Source organism: Taeniopygia guttata, chromosome 12, assembly GCF_048771995.1.
Source record: "Taeniopygia guttata chromosome 12, bTaeGut7.mat, whole genome shotgun sequence".
In the NCBI taxonomy this organism is placed as follows: domain Eukaryota; kingdom Metazoa; phylum Chordata; class Aves; order Passeriformes; family Estrildidae; genus Taeniopygia; species Taeniopygia guttata.
The window spans coordinates 2965905-2988421 of record NC_133037.1 but is presented as its reverse complement, the minus strand read 5'-3'; the positions used below and the strand labels follow the sequence as shown (position 1 = coordinate 2988421).

The 22517-nt window shown below is 43.4% G+C and overlaps 1 protein-coding gene and 3 long non-coding RNA genes across 6 annotated transcripts in view; 2 read left to right on the top strand and 2 right to left on the bottom strand.

The window, feature by feature from the left end:
• Window positions 1–9812: 9812 nt before the first annotated feature.
• On the bottom strand, window positions 9813–10619 carry LOC140684902 (uncharacterized). The gene is made up of 2 exons (XR_012057863.1): window positions 10245–10619; window positions 9813–9967 (listed from the first exon to the last, which is right to left on the bottom strand). It is a non-coding gene; the product is annotated as an uncharacterized lncRNA (long non-coding RNA).
• Window positions 10390–13914, top strand: LOC115496918 (uncharacterized). Of its 2 annotated transcripts, XR_012057864.1 has the most exons (4): window positions 10390–10516; window positions 10615–10710; window positions 11379–11500; window positions 13757–13914. It is a non-coding gene; the product is annotated as an uncharacterized lncRNA (long non-coding RNA). The 2 variants fall into 2 exon arrangements; XR_005981692.2 differs by lacking the exon at window positions 10390–10516 and having other exon boundaries at window positions 10572–10710.
• A 46-nt stretch (window positions 13915–13960) lies between these two features.
• Window positions 13961–14968, top strand: LOC140684903 (uncharacterized). Its single transcript, XR_012057865.1, has 2 exons — window positions 13961–14163; window positions 14408–14968. It is a non-coding gene; the product is annotated as an uncharacterized lncRNA (long non-coding RNA).
• A 118-nt stretch (window positions 14969–15086) lies between these two features.
• Window positions 15087–22517, bottom strand: part of CNTN3 (contactin 3) — a 94545-nt gene continuing 87114 nt past the window's right edge. For both annotated transcript variants that reach the window (XM_002186688.7, XM_030282810.4), the window contains exons 19-21: window positions 18801–18913; window positions 17020–17188; window positions 15087–16518 (exon numbers count right to left, since the gene is read on the bottom strand). In XM_002186688.7, coding sequence (XP_002186724.6) covers window positions 16415–16518; window positions 17020–17188; window positions 18801–18913 — 386 coding nt within the window. In that variant the 3' untranslated portion in view covers window positions 15087–16414. The remainder of the gene's footprint in view (window positions 16519–17019; window positions 17189–18800; window positions 18914–22517) is intronic.

Here is a 22517-nt window from a genome sequence, read left to right as displayed (position 1 = left end):
TATCTGAACTTTTGTGACTTCTTGTTCTTCCTGCAAGGTTGGTAAATCATTCCATGGCTCAACCCCAAAATCACAGCTGTTTCCAGCTGCCTGCCAGGGTCTCAAATGCTTCTGACCTGGGCCCAGAACATCCAAAAATGTCTGAGGGACATTTTGAGCTCTGACAGAGAAGCAGAGGAAAGGTGGGAGAGGGGGAGGGAGAAGGTTTTACCGAGGTTTTACTGGGAGGGAGCTGGGAGTTGGTTCAGTTGGGGTTTGGAAGAGCTGCCCCTGCTCCACCTCACTTTGCTCAGGGGTAAAATGGTTTGAATTGGTCCAGAGTGGGTGAGACCCAACTCACCTGCATCCATCACTTCTCCCTGAACATCCAAGCACTCCTTCTGGGATGGAGGGAGGGGAAAACAAGCCAGGTTAAGCATAAATGATGAATTTCTGCTATCCTGAAACCCATCAACATTTCATGGGTAATTACACTTCAGGCTGCAGAAATAGCTGTTGAATTAATTGATTTTGCAGTTACATCCTGATGTGCTGAGTGGGTGTTGGTCTGTGTGGACGTGTCAAAATAACATCTTCAAAAGTCTCTGGGGTGAAAGACATTTACCTCTGTCTGTTGGGTAATCAGCAATTAGAATACAATATGAATATCTGAACAAGAGGAAGAAAAGCCTTTAAATGCATGAAATATTTTTGCAATTTTTTCCTGCCAAATATAAAAATGCCTGGAACTGAAATTCAGCAAGTAGTCCTCTTCCTCTGGCTTTTTAAAGCTGGAGGTTAACCTCAATTAAAAAATATATTTTAAAATCATAGTTTTTTAAGCATCTATTTAAATAATTTTAAATCACAAGTGAGAAAGCAGTCAGCATAACTCCAAGGGACTGAACAGCTGCATGGTTTTAAAAAGCCTTTGTGCTTCATGACTGCTGCTGGATGTCACTGCTGAGGTCAGGGAACGTGATTGCCTCCCCTGACTTCAGCTGCAGTCAGTTTTATTCACTCCAAAAACAAGAAGAAGGAGCTGCACCAGCTGTAAACTTGCACTTACTCCACTAATTGTGTACAGAGTGATCAATATATAAATCAAATGCTATGTCTGTGCTGCATTAAAACATTATCAAACTCCTGTGCTCCTCAGCTCCTTAACGGGGCTCCAGGAGCAGCACAGAGCTCCTGTTGTGCCTGGTTCAATAGTTTCCCTAAGCTGAGATGTAAACTCGTCTCTAAAAGAAAAAATAAGCTGACCTATAGGTAACAGAGCTGCATTGAATTCATCTTGAGCACATGTTAAATTTTCTTGACACCATTACCCTTTTCTTTAGGAAACTTCAGAGTGGTTTTGATTAATAATGAAAATAAGGAACACAACCTGTAAAAGCAAACCAGGGCAACTCAGTGGCCCATCTGCTTTCAACCTTTTGCTCTTTGTATTCTCAGCAAAAGGAACAAAATCTCATCAAGCTTTCTTTTCAGCACTGCACAGGACTTTAGACTATTTCCTATGCTCAGCTCTTTGGAACAACAAAACAAAATAATTAAGGTAATTGTTTGCAGCAATGTTAAATCAAGTCGATAACAGGAGACAAGATCTCCAGATCCCAACCCAGGCTCTGCAAAGCATTTATTGAACAACCTGGGCTAAATTGTTTCGACTATTTGCTGCTGCTCCCCTGTCTTTAAAGTGAAGGCACAGAAACTTTCCCTGCCCTGGCATCTGTCAGTGGGAGTGTTGGGTTTTGTTTTGGGGGCTTTTGGAAGCCCAGGGCCAGAAACATCCCTAGAAAATCCTGGGGCTGTTTCCAGCTGATTGATGGTGTTGATAGGGACCAGGCTCTGTGGCACCTCAGTACCAAGGCAGAGGTGAGACACTCCTGACCCTCAGCTGGGTGTGAATTTTAGGTGTAAATTCAGGTGTAAATCGAACCTGCCTGGTTGCTGGGAGCAGAGCAGTTCAGAGGGCACTGCCATAGCACTGATGTCTCTGCGGATTCACCAGCTTCATCATCAGCATTGAATTTGGGGTTTCCTTGCTCCTTAGAGCTTGAATTAGTCTAAAAATTGGCCAGATTTCTGTAGATCTCTAGAGGAAGAGTAAAATCTGTTGTTGCAGTAAAGTCTCATTATAGGCATGGTGTTATGTTTCAGAAGGGATCAGTTTGGAAACATCTGTCATTGCTCTGTCACAGAAGGTGAAGAGTGGAGCTGCAGAGAAGCTTCAAGTTGAGTTTGGGGAATTGGGCATGATCAGGGACTTGCTGAAAACTTGCTGTAATTAAAGGGCTGCTGTCAGAGGCCAAGCAGGCAGAAAAAATGTTCCTTCCTCAGCTGCTGTGCCCTCTGGTGAGTTCATCCTGACTTCCAACCTTTGATGGAGAATTAAAAATGGAGGTGGAGAAGGGGATGTCTTGTCTCAGGGATGCTGTGGTGACTCGTGAGGGTGTCCAGTGTGCCCAGGAATGGAGAAAAGGAGTGGGGTCCCTGATCTACCACCCAATCCCCCAAATTATCCCAAAGGCTCTGCAGGGAGTGTGCTGTACCCCAGCTGCCTGACTGCAACAACCAAATCTGCTGCACCACCAAAGAAATCCTGGCCCACAGGCTTGGAGAAGACCTTTTCCTTGGCACAGGTGATCCCAGTGGGGCTCTGTATGAGGAATGTCCAAAGGCAGGAGGTGTCCCTGAAGGTTTTGGGCAGAGCAGCTCCTGAGCTGTGTCTGTGTTGCCAGGGCTGGGGTTGGGATGTGTGGGACTGGCCTGGATCCTGCAGTCCTGCAGAGTTCCCCTGAGGAGATGGCAGCAATGGCCACATTTCAGTAATTTCTGCACCCTGCAGCTGCCTGAGAGAGCCATCACCACCCAAATATCCCAAACTGTGCAGAGCTGGCCCTGATCGCCCTCACGGAGTGACCACAGGATCTCCTGTCCCTCTCACACCATGCCTTGAATAATTTGGGTCCATTCTGCTGGGCTTGTGGCCTCCCTCTTTGCAAAGAGTAAGATTCTGCATTTTCAGGAGAAGAGATTCATTCTTCTGTTGTTTCCTTTCCAAACATTTCCTTTGGTGCAAGTGTGAATGTTACCAAGCGTGTCTTAGAGTGTGGGAGCCCACGTTAGGCTGAGATGGTTCCTTTAATGTACAGTGCACGGAGCTTGGATGGATGCATTAATCATATTCCTATTGCCTTTGTTATGGTAATGGCAGAAACAGGCTCTTGGGTTTTTTTTAATTAAAAAAAAAAGGAAAATGGGTTTGGGGTTTTTTTTAAGATGCATTATATTTCAGCAGCTAATGAAGAGGAAATAATGATGACTGTGCACTGTAATCTGTATTAGAGCTCTAATAAGACTATAGCAGAACTGCTTACAGATATCTTTTAAACACCTGCTTGGTAATTTTGAGCCCCACGTGCTCCTCCATTCACCAGAGCAGGCGTGGTGGGAGGACTGAGGTAACACTGAATCATGAAACAGAGCACACATCAGCCTCCAGGTGTGTCTCTTGTTTGCCCTGCTCCATATATCTGTAAGAAAAGGATCCCGTGGATGGTTCTTGAAGGGCCCTTTGTGTGGGCTGGGATCTCTATTGCCCATGTTGGTGTTGGGAAAGGAGTCAGATACATTTTCTGACTTCCTTGTGACCACCCAAAGGCAATGTCACCACATTCAGGACAAGAATTCCCAGTTCGGACTCTGGTCCTGCTTGTCTTAGACCAGAATGTTCTGTATTGTGCCTCCAACATTCACTTATTGATTTAGTTGTGAGAGTGTGTTTTGGAGACCATAAAAAGCTCTAAATCTGTAAATAATGCTGGCCTCCATTTTTAAAGCTATTTTGAAGTTGTTTTTTACTGCCATAAGAAACCACAAATATTTTCACCCTGTCATCACATTTGCTTTCACATTTCTGTCAATTATGTAAATAATTGAATTCTAAACACGAATTACAAATGTTCCCAAAATGAAGCAGAGTTCCTAACTCAACCGTACCTGTGATCCAGCTTGTTTCTCTCAACTCTTCCCAAAGGAAACCTTCCCTGACTTTGTGTTCAGGTGTTGGAGGATGTGAAGCTGTTGGGGCCTGAGATCTGAGCACAGCCCAAATGAGGGTGCTACAGGTGAGCAACTCTCATTCAAAGCTTTTATTTGGTTTTTTTTAATCTTTGCAATGAAAATTTTCAATGGATGCACTAAATTCTGAGATAGTCACATGTTTAAATGGAGTATGACCACATTTTTCATGGGGTAATGCATTTAAATGTAACCAGCAATATTTTTGCTCATAGATATGTCAGACTTATTTTTTGTATTTTGAAATTTTTGGTAACTACCTGCAATTTCATAAAACCCAATTTCAGGTGGCCATTGAGAGCTAAAACTGATCTCATCCCCGCCAAGGGATCAGTTCTTCCTTGCAGAGCTGCTGCTGCTTTATGTAACTTCTGCTCTGAACCCTGAAGGCAGCAGTAAAATTTGGGCAACTTAATGCAACCCCCACAGACAGGACAGAGCTGAAGAGGAGAAGAATTCTAGGGAGTTGAGCTGTCCTTGGTAGGATTAGAGTCCCAGGAGAGGAAAGATAAAAGGATCAGGTAAGAGGTGAATGCAAAGAATCTCCTTTCCTCTTCCTCCCTCTTCAGCAAGGCGTGTCCAGGCTCTGTGGCAGATGTACACATTTATGTATATGTTCATTTATAATGTATATAAATGTTCACATTTACACCTGCTGCAATGGCACTCTGGGAGGCAGACACATGGAATTTCTCAAGGTGATTTGGGGCTGGTGGCAGAGAAAATCCCTGAGATTTCACAATATTTGTTGTTCTGAAGGGATGTCCCAGGGACTGAAGTAGTGGAAGGTGCTGCCCTTGGATGGGAGGCAGCAAGTAACAAAAAACTGACTCCAAAAATAAGACAAGGGGCTTATTTGGATTCAGCAAGCAACTAAAAATCCCAGAACAAAGCCCCAGCAATTTTTGTCATGTTCCTCACTGGGATAAGTGATGCTCTCAGCACCAGCAGTGCTGGTGGAGGCAGCAGAGCAGAGAACAAATGCGCTCATGCAAGGGACCTGGGAGGCCAGAGCCGAGTCTGGCAGAGCCCCAGGCGGCTGCTGTGCCTTGCTGAGCCAGCCTGGTGGCTCGGTGACACCAGCTGCCTGTCCCCAGTGCCCCGGGTGGCACGGGTGGCACTCAGGAGCTGCGGCTGTCAGAGCCGCGCTCGCCCGCCAGTGAAGCCCTGAGCAGGGACCTCGAGGGCTCCTGAGAAACCCAAACTCATCTTTCATGATGCTGCTGGGCTGGTGCTTCCCTTCAGTTTAGTGGGAAATCAGCCCACTGCTGTTTTTCAAGGGAGGAAATTTGAAATTGGCCTTTTAAATTCCGCTGTGTGCGGCTGGGCTGGGAAATCTGAGGCGGTGTCACTCCTTGGGTGTATGTCAGACAAGTCTGTGCCCACCTCTCCCTCCCTTGTGGCTTCAGATGTTGTGTCCCCTCTCCACAGGAGATGGAACCATGTGCCACCTCACCAGCATGAGATAAATGGCCAGTCCAGAAGAGCTGAAATAAAAACCCTCTGGAGGGTGTGCACTGCTTTCTGGGGTCAGATCAGTCCTTCCAGGGGCCCTGCCCTGCCAGCTCCCCAGTGCATTTCAGGTGAATCCAAGGATCTTGGCTTGTGTTGCTGTTTAATTGCTCACCTGTATCAGCAGCGTTCTAAGACATGAGCCACATCAATCTAATCACAAGCCCAAACAAAGCAGCAGTCACTCAAGTCCTTTATCTATTGGCAGGCAACAGCAAGCCCTCATCTTTTGTCCACTCTGCATACACACAATTTTTCTGCAGCCTTCATCAGCACCAGGAATTCATCAGCTGAGACCAACATTTATCTCAGTAAATCCAGCATGTGTGTCTGCCCCTGCCCTGACTATTCAAACACGCAGCCACATCAGAGCTGCTCGTTTGGAGGGCGATGACAAGGGTCATCATTTTATTCTTTATCTCTCGCTCTTGGAAGCCAAAACAAGGCAGGAAACAGCATCCTGGGGAGCTCGAGGGTGTGGATGACAACCTTGCCATGCCTGGCTGTTCATCAGGGTGTCAGAGGAGGATGAGGAGCAGCGGGAGGCAGAGCTGAGCATCAGTGCCCACAGCCCCACTGCCAGCCCCGTCAGCCCCTCCAGCCACATGGGGAGAAGCCAAAGGGCAGAATTGCCATGTCAGGTAGGAAAGCTTCAGCCTGGTCAAAAATCAGCTTATTTTCTGAAGATGAGACAGGTTTGAATTGAGTTTGAATGTTTCATCCTTCCCTCAGGGCTGTGTTTTTGGGAAGAAGGTTTCGTTCGGCTACTTTCCACTCACGCGGCATTTACGTGCCGAAAAGGATTCAGCTGTCAGAGCCTGACAAGCGCTGAAAAGCTCTTGTTAAGGTCACTGGTATCAGAGAAATGTCTCTCCTACAACATCCCAGCGAGTCAGGGCCACTGGCACTGGGAGACAGGGACTGATGTCAAGGCGCTGTGCTGCAGACAGGACCGTGCCCTGCTGTCCTGGCACGGTGTCTCCTCCCGAGGAGAGCTGTGGAACTCTGCTCCAGCTAAGTGCAAAAAAACCCCCAGCTCTAAACATCCCTGACCTTTAAATTCGGGCTGCAGCGAACAGATCTGCTGCTAACCAAAAATCCAGGCTTGCTTTCATGTGCCTGGGCGTTCAGGGAATAGATGTAGCTTAACATGCAAATGCTGGGCTTCCTGCAGCACGCCGCTGCTTTTCAAGCTCTCTCATTTCATGCTGTTACCTCCATCCCTGCTGTGTCTGTGAAAAGAGCCTCTCTGAGGAAAAGTTTCCCACAGACACAAAACCCAACTGATGCTGTAAAAAAACCCCAACAACCGGTGACTTACAATTTAATTTCTAAATGCAGTGTCCATCTGCAGCCTGGCAATCAGCAGCATCTGTGCTGCTGGCATGTGGAGAAACCAGCCCCTCGCTCCCTCAGGTTTCTGGCTGTGTGTTTTATACATTTGTCCTCATGTTTAAGTGAAGAAGTCCTGAATTTGTGAGCCAGGAGTCCTGTCTTGCCATAGGTGTGCAGGGGAAGGGTTTCCCTCTGGAGCAGCGATGCTCCAGTGCCCTTTGATCATCTGAGCATCTCTGTGTCCGAGTTCCCTTGCTCACAAAATTAGTGTTCTACACAGAGAGGGAAATAGATATCTCTTGTCCCAGGTAACGAGCCATAAGAGAGGGAAAATGGCCTCAAGTTGTGCCAGGGGAGGTTTAGATTGGATATTACGAAGAATTTCTTCCCTGAAAGGGTTGTTAAGCCCTGGAAAAGGTGCCCAGGGCAGCGGTGGGGTCACCACCCTGGAGGGATTTAACAGAGATGTGGATGTGGTGTCTGGGGACGTGGTTTAGTGGTGACCTTGGCAGTGCTGGGTTAATGGTTGGACTTGATGATCTTAAAAGTCTTTTCTACCCTAAATGATTCTGTAGTTCTCTGTTCAAATGCCTTTTTTCTTATCACCACCGAAAAAATGCCCTTCAAGCCCATGTACAGTAGCTGCTGGGCAGGTGGGACTCACCAACAAATAATATTTTTTTGGCACTTCAAATATCTTCCTTGAACCTTTTTTGGATCCTTAAGGCAACACATGAGGCATTAATGACAGGTGAAATAGACAAAATATTCTGTGTTCCTCTAATTATCTTTTTATTCTCTTCTAATTTCAAATTTTTCCCATTCTATGCCACTAACATATAATCCAACATTTTAAGCATATTGTCCCTCATAGTGTCTGCTTAAATTTATAAGCTTGTCTGGTTGTTTTGGCCACAGGAGACATCATGAATTCCATCAGCAATTGCTCTCCTTGGGAGCTGGTCCCAGCCCTGTGCTACCCCAGCAGGAGCAGTGGGTCAGGAGCTGCTTTGGGAATGGCAGGACTCATGTGGCTGCGCCTCAGCTGGGCTGGGACTGGAGAAAAGACCACATGGAATATTGGAAGTTAATTTAAACTTCATAGAAATGGGGTAAAAAATGAGATTTAAACCTGATTTTCAGCAATTCAGTCCTGAAGTTGTGGCTGTATGTAAGGGAGCCCATTAGCAGATGATCCAGGCCAAGAAATCAAAGCATGGTCTCTAAAATCTGGACTTTCATCCCAAATATGCAGCTGGGTGTTCATGCTCCCCAGGTGTCAGGGAGAATTCTGATCCACAAGGCATCAAGAAAATCAAGAGATATTTGGTTAAAAGCCCTTGAGGAGGGGCCTGACCCTGTCCCACACTTTCTAGCACAAACTCCATGCAGCAGAATCTCTTCTCTTGAGCTCCATCATGGACCTCTCCTGAATTCTGGCAGCACTCACCCAGGACAGATGGGCTCTGTCTGATAGCTCCAGAACATCACAGAGCTCTCATCTTCTGAAGAAAGCCTTCCCCAGATGGGTCTCATTTAAAGCATGGCCTTTCTCATTTCTTCCCAGAGGACAGCTAATTAAGTGCAGAAGGGACAGCTCTGCTCCTCCCAGGGCAGGCACAAGTGGGTGTTTGATATCAAAACATTTATGGTTTGGTTTGGCTCCAGCACATCAGAGAGGAGAGATGATGAACTCAGTAGAATAAATATCAATAAATGTTTTGAACTCTCCATTTTGTCTGAGTTTACCAGAGCTGGCCAGAAAGAGGTGAATTCTTGAGAAGTACCTTGTTGGAAAAAAATGTCTCTAATTTTTTACTGCAGTGGCCAATCCAGTTCAATCTGTGTTATCTCTTGTGAGTTCTATTAATAGTCTGCTGCCAAAATTGCAGCTGAGGAGCTCAGAGGAGGTTGAAACCAAGCTCTTCTCTTGCTTTCCAAGCTCTGCCTGCTCCAATCCACTTGTTTCTGGCTGCCATCTCCCAGTCAGTTCTCTGTGGTGGGAAACTTTATTCCCTTTTCCTCTTGTCCATCAAAATGTCTCTAAGAGGAGATTCTCCTCCAGGCAGGAATCCCTGGAAACTCTGGATCTTTTCAATCTTTTCACAAACTGATTCCCAGCCTTGTCTCTCTTCTCTTACATGAGCAATAAAATCCCTTCTCTCCTCCCCTTTAGCTGAATTAAAGTGGCCAATTTTTAACCTGCTTTTTACAAGTGTGTCTGCATGGTACAAATGAGGAGTTCTGGCTTATCTTCTGTTATGTAAATATATTTTTGTGCTTCCCAAACAAAGTTTTTCTTTCCTTTTGATCTGGCTTTCTTGTAGCCAGTTTAAACTCCAGAAAGAGTCAGAACATTCACAGAGGTTGCCCCTGGCATTAGTCCTGAGGAAAACTGGAGAGAGAAAAGAAAACTCCAAATTACTGCTGAAAACAGCTTGTTTAGAATGGACGCTCACCAAAGGAAAAGCTTGTCTTTCAGTGTCCTTTTTAAAGCAAAATTTTGCTTAAAATAGCTGGGACCAATATAAAAATAGCATTTGCTCAGTGTGATATAAGATGAAAGTGGTGCTTTTCCAGGGAGGTGGCTGTGCCCCAGACTTGTGCTGTGGGCAAGATCTCAGAATTACTGGAGTTATTTTTACCTTTCTGTACTTTTTGTGACTGAATTTTTCACTGATTACTTTGGGCAGCCATGGCAGGGCAGGTGTAGCATTCCTAAAAGAAACTTCTATGGCAACTTCAAACTCCTACAAGAAGAGGCTGATTCCAGTTTCACTGATTTCAAAGCATTAATTATTATTAGAGTTATTTCACAGAATAACCATATAGAGTTACATTTCCGAATTCTAAAACTAGCACCAGTACTAGAGGGAAGAAAAAGGGCGCATGCAGTCTGTAGATAAAAATGTTTAATTCCACTTAAATTTGTTATTATACAGAAGATGTAACAGTAAATATTTTGGCAGCATTTTGGGTAGAATGACAGCAGAAGGTCTGGCTGAACTCATGGTTTTTTTGCAGTGGTCAGGACTACCAGAATGGTTTTTATCTGGCGAAAATACATACAGATAAAAAAAATAATAATAATATATATATTATATATATATAAATACATAACATTAATATTTTCTATATTATATATAATATATAGTATATATATTATTATATTTAATAAAGATATTTTCTATCTATAAATACATAAAAATATATAAATATACGTATATATGTAGATATATAAATTATAAATATAAATATATAAATATATATATAGAAAAAAATATATAAAATACAAAAAAATATATATATGGAATTTACATAGGGCTTACATATGTGTTTTCCTGGATGTTTCCCAGGTCTGCTGCTGGTACCTCCTTGAAGAAAAAGTGCCTTTATTGTAAAAACCAACCAGCTGAAGATGTTATGGAGGTGATGGATGTGAAGGCAGGAGGAAGCCCTGCCCTGGGAGGGTCTGCCTGGAGCCTCCTGGTGACACTCTGGAATCGCAGCCAGCAGGAAAACTTGGCAGAGCTTTGCTGAGCCTCAGCCCTGCCCTGCTCCAGCAGGGCTGATTGATCAGCCCAGGGCTGCAGAAATTGGGGTGAGGGATTCATTAGCCTGGGATCAGCCCTCAGCACTGGATACTCTGCTTGCTTGAAAATAGGTAATTAATGGTGCTTTATTTTTCACGTTTCCAAGGCAACACAAACCCCCAAGACATTGTTTTCCAGACCATGAACTGATGCTTTTGGCTGCTGCAGAAGCTGCCCCATCTCGTCTGAAGCTGCTGAAAAGGTACCAAAGCCATATTTTTTGTCATTATAGTCTATTTACATCCTATATCCAAAAAGTAATGATGATCAGATGCTGCTGCTGAAATGATCTGCTCTCACCGCAGAACTCATTCAATCAGCAGCAGAGTGCTCTGCTATTCAAATAGATAATTAGTGTTGTGACAAGGGTGACTGTAAATGCCTCAGTTTGCTGGCAATGTTAGGAAGTGTGACAAAAATTAAATTATTTGTCTGCCTTAAGCATGGCCCTCCTTGGATTGCTAATGAGGGGAATTCTTGTTAAACACATGTCCTGTTCAGACTCCTTTACAGGTGCTGGGAGAATGATTTATTCTTTGTATCAACAGGAGCAGGAAAGACAGGGCTTTCCCCTGTTTTCTGTGACTCTTTTTTTGTGCTTTTCCTTGGCTCCTGATGGAGCAAATCCCTGTCCCTCCTCTGCAGCTCTGCATCCCGAGCAGTGCAGGATTTGGGAGGGTCAGGGCTGAGCAAGCAGCAAGGAACTGGACTCCCCCAGAAGTTTCCCTTTCCTGATGGACAATTTTGGCTGTCCCACTGCCCTAGGAGCTGGTTTGAGTTTAAATTGTCACGGGCTGGATGAATGAACACCCTGAAGTTGCATCCTTTCACAGGCTCCTAACGGGATGCTGTTGATTCTTCCTTTTTCAGCCTCTGCCAGTGCCTTGATGTTCTCCCCCCTCAAGGGAATTAATGTCTGGGAAGCAATGGAGAGCACAGCACAAAGAGCAGGCATGGTCCAGACCTCACAGGACTAATTATGCTCTTAAAGGGTGAGAAAATAATCTCGTGTACACTGGGAAGAAAGCATCTCAGTAATGCTGCACGGGGTTACAGGCATGTCTCCTATCTTTGGGCATTTGAAAAAATAATAAAAAAAAAGAGTTTCAAAGACACTTTTTGACCTCAAAAAGATCACTGAGGAGTTCAAGAAAATAAATTTAATTCCAAGTTGAGTTTATCATGTTTTATTGACCCTTAAGGATGGAAAAAGCAAAGGAAGGATGCACATGAAGGTCCTGTGAAATTCTAATATCAAAACACTCTCATGCACAAACTGCGAAGTCTGAAAACAGAGTTCAAACCCACAGCAAGCGAAGAGCAGGGGATGAATTCCAACGAGGGCACTGCAGACACTACAGCCTGGCAGCTCAGGCTCTGCAGGAGCAGCCAAAGTGTTGGAATCTGTGGTATGGATGATTCTGAGATTGTAGAAAGTCTCTGTCTGTCAGCCCCGCTGCCAAAGCAGAAGCCATAATTGGTCTGTGCTGGTTTCAAGGTTGTTTATTCTGTTTATCTCTAACATGTTCTGCTGCCCTGCCGCAGCTCTGTCCTGCAGGGCAGCGTGTGGGGCTCTGCCCTCAGTGGGATGGTACAAACATTAAATACCACAAACTACCTGTGCTGGATTTACAATAACGTGCCAATATCTGTCACCTACGTTGGACAGTGTGTCCCCAGCCTGAACCAACAGAAAAATGCCAACACCACAGTGAAACATGGAGGGCATGAAGAAGGAGAAAAAGGACAAGGCACACCCAATTTCCTCCATCTTGTCCCCTCTGAACCCCTAATCTAGAATCCTAAAATTTTACTTTTGTACCTGTGCCACACTTAATTATTACTTATATGAAACAGTCAGAGCTTGTAATTCATCCTGTAAGATTGAAAACTCTTTTCCATGGGCAGAGATCACAGCCAGTGTCTCTGGGGGCTCTGTCCAGGGGGGTTCCTGTTCCCCAGTGATTCTGAGAAGGTTTGCTGTTGTCGTGAAAGAATTAGGAATGAACTCCTCCCCAGTGTGCCCAGACCACTTATCAGCCTCAAGCTGCACCAAGGGAAATTTAGGTTGGATACCAGGAAAAGGTTTTTTACAGAAAGGGTGATAAAGTTCTGGAATGTTCTGCCTGGGGAGGTGGTGGGGTCACCATCCCTGGGTGTGTTTAACAAAATCTGGATGTGGCACTGGCTGCCAGGGTTGAGTTGAGGTGTTGGGGCTCGATGGTCTTGAAGGTCTCTTCAAACCCAGTGATTCTGTGAGTTCAGCCTGGAAAATGAGCTCTTCTCCCTCCTGGGCTGCTCCCTCCTCCTCAGAGCCTCGAGCTCTGTGGGATTGTCAGGAAATCCCTTTTCCCAGGGACAAGGCTGCTCCCCAGAGCTGCTGAAGGTGCTGCACATCCCCCAGCCCTGGCAGCTCCAGGTTCCCAGTGCCTCTCTCCATCCATCAGCCCTGACAAAGCAGCAGAAGGTGCACTCAGGTCTGTCTCTGCTAAAAACATCCCTTTTTATTGATTTGCAGGAGTTCACAGCATTAGCATAAAACAATCGAGGCGGCTGTTTCCCCTAAGAGAGCCAGGGCTTGTTTACAAACTCATTTTATTTTCACAATATTCCTCTGTTATTTATTTCAGACAGAGCTGCCAGATGAATGCACTCCCTCATGCTGGACAGCTTGCTTTATTGCCTGTTATTAAGACATAACAGATATAACCTGACAGGCACTGCCCACATCTGCCTGCCACCACTGAAAGGCAAATTAAGTAGAAAATAGAGATCTCCAATATTTCTTTGGCCTGAAGTGATATTAGTTTTTAACTCATTTTGTATTCATAGAGAATCCTGCATGTTTGTAACATATCCCGCAGTGAACTGATCTAAGGAAAAGTTGGGTTTTAAAAAATTCTTACTCCAAGTACCTCCGAGAAATTCAGGCTTTGGAATGCAGCTCTGATGTTGGATGAGGAATTGAAAAGAATGCAATTTTTAAAACTATGACTGAAGCCTACCATTCTTCCTTATGAGATTTCAAATATTAGATGTGACAAAGTGATGGTTATTTTGGGGAAGCCTAAGCCCAATGGAATGGCAGAACCACCTTCCCCACCACCTGCAGTTGTTAAGTAATTGTTTAAGTTGTATAAGTAATTACTTACTGTTGTTATACTTGTTGTATAAGTAATTCTGGTCTCATTTTTCATTATTATTATTATTACTTTCCTTCCTTTTTTTTTTTTTTTTTTTCACCCCAGGACTGAGTTGCTAATCTGGGATGGTCACAGGAGCTGCTCTGGAAATGCCTGCAAGATGCAGGATTATCCCTTGCTGCTTCTCCACCTTTTCCTCCTGCACTTACCCAATGCCAGCTTGTTTTTTGTCAACTCACTGGAGAAACAAGACAATTCTATTAATGCAAATTACCCTGAGCTGCATTAACATGACAGGAGGAAGAAAGAGAGCTCAGTTTAAAGGAAGAATAATCTGGACACTGGAGGAGGCAGAGCAAGGCAGGAGTGCCCACCTACAACCATCTGACAGGAAAAACCTGATTTACTCAAGAAAAATTACTCCACTCTGTGTGTGTAAGCACACACTTGTGATTTGTTGGGACCATTATTAACCCTTATTGCAGTGCCTGGATCAGCTCCCTATTATGCAGGTAGGATCCACACTTTAAAAACTTAAAATAAATAGTTGTGCTGCGCCTGTGTTCCCAAAAAAAATGGTTTTAGTGCTGGAAAATCTCAGGTTTTATGGGAAACTGCAGGGTGTAAGAACAGGAAACTGCAGCACCAAACAGGACCTGCAATTTAATGCTAAATAGTGATACACTGAATAAATTATTATAAAAAATGAACTCTTCCTCAGTATAATTACAGTGGGGTTTTTTTTTTCCACTTTAGGGAAGAGGAAACAGCCTGATTGAATAGATGGGAAATGAAGCCAGGGAAATGGAGGTGGATTTTTGCCCATCCTGATGCAAACCCAGGCAGAGGAGGCACTCAGAAGCTTGAGCACAACCATTTTTAGATGTATTAAACCCCCAACGTGTGCAAACATGTAACAGAAACAAGCAATAACACTTTGAGATTTTCTATTATCCCTCAATGTAATAAATATTTTATTACAGCAATAGAAAAGAATGCATACAGATAACCATAGGATACACACACAACTGGAAGTTCAAGGATAAATTTCAACCTTTTCAATATGAAACAAGGTACTGGGTACATATCTCATGGAGATATAGAACTAGAAATCAAGTAATAATACAATGTAAGCGCATGAAAAATGGGCAGTACAGGAACCTGGACTAGAATTTTGTGAAACAAGAGAAAGAGTCACCCTTTGTTGCATGAAATATAACTATTTACTCACTAGGAACACCTGGATTTCCATGTCCCACCCACCCCCCTGTTTGCAAGTGTCTGAAAACAACACTGGTCAGCCACATGGAAAAGCAACTAATTTTTAATTCATTTATAGCTCTCTATGTACAGTATATACAGCTCCTGCTTTCCTCAGCAGCACTTTGTCTCATCTGCCAGCTGAATGCATATCAAGGTATTTTTTTCTACAGTGCTACCATAACTTCATGAATCCTGGTTCTCCCTTTGTAGCTGTGTGTGTTGTAATAATATTGTGAAATTAAAAAAAAAAAACCAACCAGTCTTTGAGAGGAGATGCTTTATGTCATGTGAACACGTGCTGAACAGGGATGCTGTGACCTCTCTAAAAGGTGTCTAAAAGGCTGATGCGACTGAAGCCACAACTCTAAAAGTCAAATGGACCAGGATTAATTTATCTTTAATTTACTGCCATGAAAGAAAGCACAGATTTCTCTTCAACAGCAAGCCTGAAGTGTTGTTGTACCAATTTTTTTATATCCTATGAACTTCCCGAACTGATATGACAGCAGCGGGGTGCAGCTGGGAGCCAGAGCAGGTGGGACAGTTCAGAAGAGGCTCCAGAGCAGCAGGAAGGAGAGGTCAGCCTGCAGGTCTGAATTCAGTTTTGTGTGTTTGCAGTGTTTGCAGTGCACTGGGGCAGGGAAATGAGCAGGAGGATTTGGGGCTGCAGCTCTGGGAGGGACGGAGGGAGGGAGGGAGGGAGGGGGTGGCTGTCCCTCCTCCTAAGGCCATGGTGCCCCTGCAGCTGCCCAGGAGGACAAGAAATCACCCTCGAGGTGGCAGAGCTTGGTTTTGAAGGAAGCACCTGGTTCAGGAGTGAGGTGGGGAGATGAGCACATGGAATTCAGGATTTACTGGTGAAGGCTGGGTGTTGGAGAAGGTGAACAAAAACATCCTCAAGTCACAGCTGGGAGATCATTGCCCAGGAGCAGCAGCCTTTGCCCTGCTCCAGATGGGATTTCTTTGGAGATTTCTTTTGGGATTTTTTTTTTTTTTCCATTTAGAGTGATTCCCACAAAGGGCAGCAGGAAAATGATCCAAACTGCTGGGTGATGGCACTGCCTTGGGAGCAGCCACGGGGTGGTCGTGTTACACTCCAGCTGATAACAGCCACAGCTCTGAGTTCATCTCTTCCATGTCAAATGTTATTTCAGCAATGCAGAACAGACCCAGAACAATTCAGGGCTGCTGCAAAAATGGGATTTCTCACTCTCCCTCACAGCTCTGACCTCACAGAGCCATCCCTCCCCCTCTATCTTAGACTGTATCTGAAGTATGCAACATGTAAACTCCTTTGGTTCAAGTATTAAGGCATTTTAGATTCCTTTTTAAAGGATTTGCTAAACTTTACATGGTATTTTTACTCCAACTTACAGTGAAATATAAAGAATTTAAAAACACGTCAGGATAGAAGAAAAAAACATGCATTAACCACTGCAGTTTTTTTAAAAAAATGCACTTTAGTAACCAATTTTTTTTTCCCCAGCAAATGCAAATATATCAGCACAACACAGAATTAAGGGTCAAGGAAAATATTGTTGCTAAGAAGCTGGAGAGACTGAAGATACTCAAGACTGATGGGCCAGAACCTCTTGCATCCATACCTGTGACAAAGGAAAAAATGAATTCAGGATTAAATGAAAGCATAAGTACGTATTGTGCCACATTATTACTCTTCCTAGATGCTAAGCAAAAATTACTGTAAATTTTTTCTTAGAAGTAGTAGAGATGTATGAAAATAGAGTAAATATTTTAAAATTACAGAGATGCTGTGATCATGAATGGTTTTAGTGCTCTGGTGGTGTTTGGCCAAAGGTTGGACTTGATGATCTTGGAGATCTTTTCCAACCTTAATGATTCTGTGCGTCCATGTTTAAAAAAAGGAGAAAGTGTAAAAAAAGGAACACTTTTAACACCAATCTCCATGGCAATTTACCAGTTCAGCAGAATGGAGTTTGCCATGCATAAGGGCACAAAGACTTTAATTGCTTTCCTTTTTATTACCTTATTACCACACAACGTCTAAGCATTAATTTTAAGTATTTTCCCCCCATCAACAAAGGAAGCAAAGACAAGCTGGGACAAAATGAAGTGGTTCAACCTACTGGCTAGTCTGGGGATGAGGATCTGCTCGCTGCTGCTGCCATCTCCCCCCTCCGTGGTGGCTCTGACCTCGATGAAATAATCGTCCTTGAGCTGCAGCCACAGCTCGGCCGTGGTCGTGGCCGTGGTCAGCTCCTCCACCCTGCCCTGGCTGCTGGTCCTGTACAGAACCTGCAACACAGCACACCCTCAGCCCCTGCCCTGCCCCCAGCAAACAAGCCTTCAGCTTTTGGAAGTGATGGGATGAAAGAAAAGATTGGATTTTTGGTTAATATTCCAGGGTGGAATTGTATTTAAGGGAAGAAGGGAACATCAATCAAGTGTTCTCTTTTGAACATTGATTCAAAATGTTCAAAGATTTGAACATTTTGAGATGTTCAAAACTATTTTTTGGAATGTTTTTTTTCAAAATTTTTTTTTTCATTCATTTTAAAACATTTTTTCACCTTTTATTCCAGATTTGATTTAAAAGGGCACAACAGATGCCAATACATATTATGTATTATGTTTTTTAAAATATGAAATAATGGGTGGTGGGACACTGGAACAAGCTGTAAACATGTACTTCTTGCCAATAAAACTCAGTGAGTGATGAGATCTTCAGCCTAAATCTTTTATTCAGGAATATATCATGTGGGATCCAGCTGTACAGAGCTTAGCAGGAGCATCCTCAGCTCTTCTTTTGCACACACTTTGCATGACATTTTAAAGCACTTCTACATTTGTGTGTTGATCAGATTTAGAGCAGGTGCCACTGGGTGATTTCTGTCAGGGACCTGAGCATGGTCCACAGCAGGTAAGAGGAAAAAGGTTTAAAAATATCAGTTTAACATATGTGATAATATATAATAAATGTAATAAATACACCTGGCCGGCAATGGAAGCTACATTCATCAGTCTAAATGTTTTTTGTTTCTTTCAAAGTTTTACCCATTTGGGTAAGTGTTACACATTTAAATGTTAGAGTTATGGGTGTGGTAAGTGTTTAAATGTTCTCAGATCCAAGTGTGGGTGGGATCCCACGAGCTGAGCAATGCCAGCATGGGCAGGAAAAGGGATTAGGGGACTTTAATGGTGAGACACTTTCAGACTACTATTTAAAATCCTTAAAAAGGAGACCCCAGTGAAATCTTTTAGGGGTGGGATTATGCAAGCAAACAGACAAGTGTTGGAATCCTGGATATTGAATATTTGAAACTTTCTGTGCTTAAAGGCACAGACCTACAAGAGAACACTGCATTTGACCTGAGGTCATGGAACAGTCTTTTAAAATTGAATAATAGCACTGGGATTACGGGTGTGGAGTTGGTTAGAAGTCTGTAATATCACAGGGTGGAAAACTTAAGAGTTTGGGGTTTTAGAATATGGAAATAAATATGAAGCAAGATGGAGATTTTAGGGTGGAGGCAGGTTGTTCTTCTTCACCTTCTTCTTCCTTCTCCATGGGTTTGGGTGATGTTTTGTGATTGGACAGAAAAGTCCACAGTGCAGGCTTCGAGGGATTAATTATTGGGTTAAAAGGGAAAGTAATCTAGGTGTTCTTTCTTAACTGGATAGTTTAGTTTTAAAAGACCCTGTAACAAGAGTTAGTTAGCCATTCTGTGCCTTGCTGATGGAAAAGCTGCTGAACTCACGGCAGTGAGGCTGTAACATAGATAAGGAATAAGAAACACCCGAGTCCAAACATGAAATACTGTCTGAAATGGCTTCAGTCCCGACCTCGAGCAATGGACAGACAAGGAAATGGCAGCTCTGGGCTGTTCCCAGCTCTGTCCCCACTGACCTTGTAGCCCGTGACCTCGGACTCGTTGTCCATGGCTCTGACCTCCTCCCAGCTCAGCACAACCCTGGAGTCGGTGACGTTCCACACCACGTTCCCTGGAGGTTGGCTGGGGGCTTCAAACACACGACAAAAGCAGGACTTTAATTTAATTGGCATTGGTGACCGATTCAGCAGCTCAGGAATTTGGCTGTCACTGCACTTGGGATGCAAAACCAACCCCAGTGCAGGCTCCTCTCTGTGCACGTTATGGTTCAGAGGCTAAATTTGAAAAACAAGGAAGGAAAAAGCCAGAATGGCACACAAATGTTGTTTCTGAAGTTGAAATATCTGTTGCTGGTCCTTCATTCAATACAGCCAGACAGAAGCATGTGCCTTAGGACATGGGTGATTAATCACAAACTATTTTGTACAAACTATTTTATTACAAACTCTAAATGGGTGATTAAGAACAAAATCTAATGATGGTAACAAGTAATTTCTAGGTTTAGTGCAGTGCCAAGATTAAGAAAATTCTTCACAATAGACTTTTAGACAAATTTAATCTCAGTGATTATTCAAATTTACCCACTATGTTGATTTACTTTAAGATGTTTGTTATGGAAAATATTTGCAGGTCTTTTTTGTCTGTTGGCTCTTCCAACTCGAGTTGTGGTTCTGAAGTGAGCCTGTGCCAAAAGTGGGCTTTGGCCACAGAAATCTGCAGGGATTTCTGGTTCATTAGCAACCCAAGCCCATTATTTGCAAAGCAGCTGCATGCTTTGGGCTCTGCCCCTTCGTGCACCTTAGAGCTGCCAAACCTCCTCAAACACCTCAGGTTGGTTTCCCAGAAAATGGGTCCTGCAGTGACACAAATCAATGATTAAAATCTTTTCTAAATGTGTTAAGGAAAACAATTTACTGCTGCTGTCACCTAGTGGAGGCAACTGCTGCTTAGGTGGACTGAGCTGTGCTTTGAGACTAGGTTCCAGTTTTAAGCACTCAGAGTGGTTTTGAACACTCGTATCCATGTGCTTATGGGTTTTTAACTATTCCCCCCCCCTCCTCTTTTCAACTCTCACACAGGAAGTTCCCTGTCTTCTTTCCATAAGCACTCAGATGAAAACCCACCTGATTATACTCAAAAAACAGAAAAAAAAAAACCCTGACACTTAAAAAAAATTATTTCAAAGTCAACCAACCACCCACAGCTATTTTTTTCACTCTTTGTCATGTTCTGTGTACTGAGGAAGATTTAACCTGATGTTCTAATAATAACCACTTATTGTAAATGTAAGAGGAGATTGTTTCACTCCTGAGAATGAAGTGTTACAGCATGTTGAATGGTTTTCACACTGAGATATTACATCTGAATTTCAAAGGAAATGAGTCATCCCTGAAATCCACAACAAAATATTAAGATGACAAGTGGAAAAAAAAAAAATGAAGAGTAATTATCTATAAAAATAGACACCAAAATCTCCAGCAATCATCGGCGCTCAGAACTTCATTTGTGGCAGGTCCTGATCCATCAAGTCACGTCAGGACATGTCCAAGGAGCTGCAGGGATTTCTGAGCTGCTCAGGAGCTGAAAGCTGCTCCCAGGCAGGAACATCTCCCAGAATTAGGAGCTGATGGACACAACATTGGGTTTTATTTTAAGACTTTCAAAATATGAAATAATTGTTACAACTTAGGCAAGTCTTCCCTACCCACTTGGCATTTTACATGCCAAGTACAAACCTCCACTTGTTATTCTGGGCTGTAAATATGCATATTTCAAATTTTAAAGCAAAGGTGTTTTAATTGTCAAAGGCTCACTTTCAATTTTGAAATCCACCGCCAGTAGAACTGAACTATTTGTGTTTGATATGGGAAAGAGTTTCTGAGATGTACCTGGCAGGTCCTGTGGGAGAATGCAAACCCTTCACAGTGAAAACCACACCAATCACAAATATTCAAAATAAATTACAAATCGGGATTGATTAAAAATTATACGTTTGAATGAAAAATCACTTTTTTTTTTACTGCAGTAGCACGGAGAATTATTTCTCTCAGCAATTCAACTAATTTATCAAAATCTTCACACTGACATTACATGCTTTTGCTCTCCTAACTCACCAGAAAGATCCATGGACATAATGCCATTAATTTTCCTTTTTAATTATTCCAAACAGCAGCATCTTACCCAAGGGCCTGATCCAGCTCCTGCTCACACCACTGGGATCAGGGGCTTGTCCAGCTCTCAGTCACACATCCCAAAAACAGGTGGACACTAAAAAAGGACTGAAAATCCCTGAGCTGACCAGCCTGGCACCACCTCCAGTGAGCAGCCACAAAGATGATTAATTAGAAAAAAATTCCTTTTCCCATGTCCTGTCCAGGCTGCAGGCAGTGAGTCACTTCAGATCAGCCAGTTCATGGTAATTGTGCACATAATATATTAAAACTCTGGCAAATCTGAGTTGGTTTAGTCCTCAGTGACAGACTGACACTCATTTTTGCATAGAATAATTTCTGATAAACTAGCTTATTTCATAATATTAATGCTACAGCTCTGTCTGCTCGGGGGATGTTAATGAATATTGCAGGGAATTTGACCCTTCAGACAGATTTAATTGTATGTTCTTGTGCCTCTGACAGAAACACTTCGAGACTGATGACCCTGATTCCGAGCTGTATTACCACGGAGGAGCACACCAAAAATATTTCCACTTGTAGAAAAATTAGTGCAGCCTTTGACACTCTGTTCTCCAGCTTAATTTTGCAGCAGCAGCAGCAGAGTGGCCTCTTGTGCAATTTGTTCAAGGGGAAACAGTGGACATGAAGGATTGTTTTGCATGGACTCCATGAGGTTCATTGCATTTCAAAACCCATGCCCTAGAGAACTTATAAATATGTTATAGAACGCTGAAAAATTCAACAAGTCTCTTTTTTCCCCCCTTCTAAATAACAGAGATTTTTCTTTTCAATCTCTTCCAGTCATTAGCAGCATAACAAAGGTTCAGTGCAGAAATTACAGATCTTCCTTGGCCTCCCCTGGCATGGCTGGGTTTTACCCACCCTGCTGAAGAAGAATGTGGAAGCTCTGTGCTTGGTGGAAATTTAGGTCACTCAGGCTGTGATTCCCAGGAATTCCACTGTTTTTTTTTACCCTCTAAATGCCTGAAAGGCAAGATGTATTCCATTTGCCATCTGTAGGGCAGTTATCTTGTGTTAATTAGGCAGTTTTTCCTTATCTCTTCCACAGCCAATCCTCTCTCAGGGCAGACATCAGCTGATAATGAGCTACTGAATGTCACTTCATGACTGATAAGAACTATAAAATCCCATTGTAGATGCTCTGCCCAGAGGGAGGAGCCAAGCATTCCTACCTGGATATAATCTGAGTTTTTGGGACAGCAGCATGGCTTTTCCTGCACTGGATTTCCCAGAGTAAGAGCTGCTTCTTCCACTGCATCTTCAGAGGAAGACTACACCCTGTTCTACAGGATCACTGCTCCAGCAGAACCACACCTGCCACTCCTGGAGGACTGCAGCCACAATTCCCAATTAAACTGCCACCAACACCCTGACCAACAGGGTGTCAGGCTGTCTTCTGACTCCGTCAGTGTTGTTTTGGTTCACTGCATTGTTTATTTTATATTTTATTTTCTTCCCTATAAAGAACTGTTATTCCTGCTCCCGTATTTTTGCCTGAGAGCCCCCCTTAATTTCAGATTTTTACAATTCAGAGGGAGG